At 44.8% G+C, this 4,951-nt stretch overlaps 1 protein-coding gene across 1 annotated transcript in view; it reads right to left on the bottom strand.

The window, feature by feature from the left end:
* Nucleotides 1–219: 219 nt before the first annotated feature.
* Nucleotides 220–4,951, bottom strand: part of LOC122548213 (glial fibrillary acidic protein-like) — a 26,063-nt gene continuing 21,331 nt past the window's right edge. Inside the window, exons 8-9 of the mRNA XM_043686758.1 lie at nucleotides 2,012–2,097; nucleotides 220–1,093 (exon numbers count right to left, since the gene is read on the bottom strand). Coding sequence (XP_043542693.1) covers nucleotides 1,052–1,093; nucleotides 2,012–2,097 — 128 coding nt within the window. The 3' untranslated portion in view covers nucleotides 220–1,051. The remainder of the gene's footprint in view (nucleotides 1,094–2,011; nucleotides 2,098–4,951) is intronic.

Below are 4,951 nucleotides of genomic sequence, written 5' to 3'. Positions count from 1 at the left end.
CAGGAATAAATAAGTTGACGTTATTTATAGGTGAGAAATGTTATCTGTAATTGGAAATGTGATAGGGTGAGGCAGCTTCTCTGAGTACAAACCTGAGCACTGCAATTGAGGGAGATCAGGAATTAAACCAATGAATCCAAGAATCCATGAACCCAAAATAGTCACCCATAATCAATCCGACCCAGATACGCAGTTAGCTGATGAATTGAAAAACTCCAATGATTTAAAAGCCTTTTATTGTTACCTTTGCATTAGAAAAAGCAAAGAGCTTTTTAGACAGAGGCAGTGAGCACAAAAGACAGCCACAAAGAGGCTTCACACAGAAGGCAGTTAGCTTATTACTGGAGTCACGCAAGTTCGGAAAAAAAAACCTCAGTGTTTAGTGAAAAAAGGTGCTGTCACATGCAGACATCAATTTGATCCGAGTAGGAGATTCAGTTGTCAGAATTAATTTGTGCTGCTGTCTGTTGTTCTTGCACATAAGCTTGGTCCCAAACTATCACCGGATAGTGAAGGGTGCTGGTTTGTTAATCCTACTATTTAACCAGTGAGAGGCTGGATCAAAATCAAAAGTTAAAACTTTAATTATATATCGAAAAAGGAGATGGTGAGTATTCCCTCACTCTGTGTACAGGACTTCACCTCAGTCACTGTGTGGTACTGGGACTGAGGGTCTTTTCTCATTTTTAAAAATCAAAATTCTAAAGTAATGCCAGTAGCAAACACAATATTCAGGTAAATCGAGCTGTTTACAATTGTTAAGGATGAGAAGAAACTTGAAACGCTGACTGTTACAATACTAGAGATTCCATCTAAACCACCCCAAGTTAAGTCAAGTCAACTTCCTCATAGTTGTAAATACAATACTTTTCAAGCTTAAGTTTGTTAAATGTGTATCTTAATGAAGTTTTGTCCACTTTTACTGTCGAAGTGCTACACTATCCCAGGATCCCACTTCCTACTTTCTGTTACCTACTCCAGAAACGGCTACAGCAGCCCACTCTACATTTACCACGAGGCTGCTCACTCCACTAGGCCAGACCTAATCCCCTCATGGCATCTCCTTGCGTTCTGCACTGGTCTCATTGATTACCTGCGGAGAGACAGAAAAAAAAGTAAATCAGGGGATGACATTTTCCTAAATATTAGATTTAAATGTCATCTCAAGTCTTTTTTCATCAAGAAAACTGTCTTTTAATCGGCAAAATCAAACCACAGGCTGCACCTATGATGGTGAACAGAACGGAAATGGGCTTTCTCAGCAATAAGAGAGTCTCCTAGTGTCAGCCCTGCCACACAACGAGGTCCACAGCTTTGGACAGTATAGGGTTTGTCTGTCTGCCTTGAACGAGTTTTTGTAGCTGGGGCCAAACAGGTGGAGTCCAGGGCAGTTGGACATGCTGGTGCTGAAGTAATATCCTCTGTACCCTCTCAGGTCAGTGTAAATGATCCCACAGCCACGATTAACAAAAAGAGCTGGATAGATTCCCCCCTATTTCCCATCCAATAAGTATCCCTCAACTAGAAATCATTAAAACTGCCTTGTTTGTTTCACCAAACCCTTAGTGGGATCTTTTTCTGTGCACATTGGTTGCAGTATTTCTTACAGTGAATAATGATTACAAAAATACTCCACTGACTGTGCAGGACTTTGGACCAGAGATCAGGAGAGGTGCTCTCGAAATTCAAGTCTTTCAACTTGCTTTCAGTTTGTGAAATATTGTGTTTGTGAAGATGTTACTTTTGGGTTTACAGGGATTTTGGAAGGTCAGGTTTTTAGGTTTAGCACAGACTAATACGTGAAAAAGCCTGTGTCAGTGTTGGACTTCATGCCTGGCAGTACAAGCCTCAGCACTCTAGATTAAACTGTGGGACTGGCTGTGGGATTGGGTTCAGGATTGGCTTGGATTGGCGTGGATTGGTTGCTGGGCCAGCACTGGACAGAGGTGTGGCCTACCAAGTAGACAATGCCAGTTGTATGTCTACAGAGTGTTTCCTCAGCGTTACTAACCTGTCCATCCCTTGTTTCCACTGTTTTTATCAGAATATTCCTTCTGGCCTGAATGTCCGTGGAGCCTTTAGATTCCAGGCTTGTCTCTGTGGGAACAGTACACACAGGTCATTGACATCTTCCAAACTGAGACAAGGAACATACTCCATGAAGCTTCTCAGGAGCAGGAGCAAGGGAAGAGTTTGAGTGTTTGGTGGGGGCTGGTTTGGGAGGGGAGGTGGTTAGAGGAGGGGTTCACAGAGTAACTTGTTACTCAGCTCTCTCACTGATTGGTAATAACACTGAAATTTCAGCCTTAATAAAGAATTGACTGAAGCATGATGTTACAATTCCCCTTCAGGGCCACATCTTCACCACTTACCCTTTACAAACTTACCCTGGTGTGATGTAGCTCTTACCTCTAAATCTTCCTACTCCTCTGGCACAATCATAGAATGCCTACAGTGTGGAAACAGGCCCTTCGGCCCAACAAGTCCACACTGATCCTCTGAAGAGTATCCCACCCAAACCCATTCCCCTATTACTCTACATTTACCCCTGACTAATGCATCTAACACTATGGGCAATTTAGCACGGCCAATCCACCTAACCTGGTAAAAACAAGGACTGCAGATGCTGGAAACCAGAGTCGAGATTAGAGTGGTGCTGGAAAATCACGGCAGGTCAGACAACATCCGAGGAGCAGGGAAATCGATGTTTTGGGCAAAAGCCCTTCTTCATCAGGAATTCACCTAACCTGCCCATCTTTGGACTGTGGGAGGAAAACGGAGCACCCGGAGGAAACCCACACAGACACGGGGGGAATGTCTGTGGGGAGTTGCACAGTCTCCAAAGGCTGGAGTCAAACCCGGGTCCCTGGTGCTGTGAGGCAGCAGTGCTAACCACTGAGCCATTGTGCCTGCCCTCCCCTTTTTTTGTCTGCAAAGTAAAAAACAAAATAAAAAAAGCAAAACTAAAAGATTGTCTTTTCCCCTTGAGCACCTCGACTTGTTTTCAGGCCCATACCCTCTGTCCTGTCTGCCCAAGTGTCTGCCCAGATTCCTCACCAAGATATTTCTTTGCTTCCTACTCCCAGCCTTTGCGCTGAGTGTATTTCCCACGCCTGCTCTTACTCATCTCTCCGAACCTCATTCACATTCCCAGTCTGGAGTTCAGCTTCCTGCTAACACTTACGTTTCACTGAGAATGCAAAGTTGTTCCTTGGATTCTCCCCACATTCTCCTCTCCCACCTGAGCCAAGTTCATTCCACTGCAACCCTGGAATAAGGACACTTCCCTCAGCACTCTCAAATTGCCAACTCTGGTAGCTTCTGACCAGTAATTCAAAGTGATACATTGTCTGCCGTATATCAATAATAATATCGTACCCTGCTCCCTGCTGTTTGCACATGTTTGTGCATTTATTTCTTCACACTCTTGACATTTCTCTGCCTCCAAATTGTTGTATAAGATCACAAATCCCACTGAAGCACATTCCTGCACCGAAATACTGGGAAGACAGGAACCATTGACCTCAATCTGTGTCATAACCTCAGACTCATCGGGTCGTACAGCACTGAAACAAACCAACTCGTCCACATTGACCAGGCTTCCCAAACTAAGCAGTCTCCCACTTGCCTGTGTTTTGCTCATATCCCTCCAAACCTCTCCTACTCATGAACCTGTCCAAATGTCTTTTAAATGTAACTGTCCCTGTACCTACCACTTCCTCTGGTAGTTTATTCCACACACGGACCACCCTCTGTGTGAAAACGTTGCCCCCTCAAGTCCTTTATAAAAATGTTTTTCCTCCCACTTTAAAAAATGCCTCCTAGTTTTGGACTCCCCTACCTTATGGAAAAGACATTGGCTATTCACCCTATCTATGTCCCTCGTGATTTTATAAACTGCGATAAGGTCAGCCCCCAACTTCCGACACTCCGGTGAAAAAGTGCCAGCCTATGCAGTCTCTCCTCAGGCCTCAAGCCCTCCAGTTCCGGCAACAACCTGGTAAATCTTTTCTGCACCCTCTCCAATTTAATGTGTTTTGCTCATATCCCTCCAAACCTCTCCTACTCATGAACCTGTCCAAATGTCTTTTAAATGTAACTGTCCCTGTACCTACCACTTCCTCTGGTAGTTTATTCCACACACGGACCACCCTCTGTGTGAAAACGTTGCCCCCTCAAGTCCTTTATAAAAATGTTTTTCCTCCCACTTTAAAAAATGCCTCCTAGTTTTGGACTCCCCTACCTTATGGAAAAGACATTGGCTATTCACCCTATCTATGTCCCTCGTGATTTTATAAACTGCGATAAGGTCAGCCCCCAACTTCCGACACTCCGGTGAAAAAGTGCCAGCCTATACAGTCTCTCCTCAGGCCTCAAGCCCTCCAGTTCCGGCAACAACCTGGTAAATCTTTTCTGCACCCTCTCCAATTTAATGATATCCTTCCTGTGGCAGGGCAACTAGAATTGTACACAGTCCTCCAACTGAGTCCATCAACAGAAACTACTGGAGTCTGAATAAAACTGTTTGGAAGGGTGGGCTGGAGTGATTTGTGGAGATGGCTGGGAGTTTAAAGTAATTTGTCAGGGGATGGGATACAGAGCGGAAGTATAGTTGGGGCTGATGCACAGACAAGTGTCAAAGAACCAAGTCAGTCTAATAAGGCAGTACAAACACATTGAAGGTAAGGCACAAGGGAACATGGCAAGGCTGGATGGCATTTATTTAAGGAGAAAGTGAGGGCTGCAGATGCTGGAGATCAGAGCTGAAAATGTGTTGCTGGAAAAGCGCAGCAGGTCAGGCAGCATCCAAGGAGCAGGAGAATCGACGTTTCGGGCATAAGCCCTTCTTCAGGAATGAGGAAGGTGTGCCAAGCAGGCTAAGATAAAAGATATGGAGGAGGGACTTGGGGGAAGGGCGTTGGGAATGCGATAGGTGGAAGGAGGTTAAGGT

This window comes from Chiloscyllium plagiosum, unplaced genomic scaffold (genome assembly GCF_004010195.1).
Source record: "Chiloscyllium plagiosum isolate BGI_BamShark_2017 unplaced genomic scaffold, ASM401019v2 scaf_67, whole genome shotgun sequence".
NCBI lineage: Eukaryota > Metazoa > Chordata > Chondrichthyes > Orectolobiformes > Hemiscylliidae > Chiloscyllium > Chiloscyllium plagiosum.
This window is presented reverse-complemented; position numbering and strand designations above follow the sequence as displayed.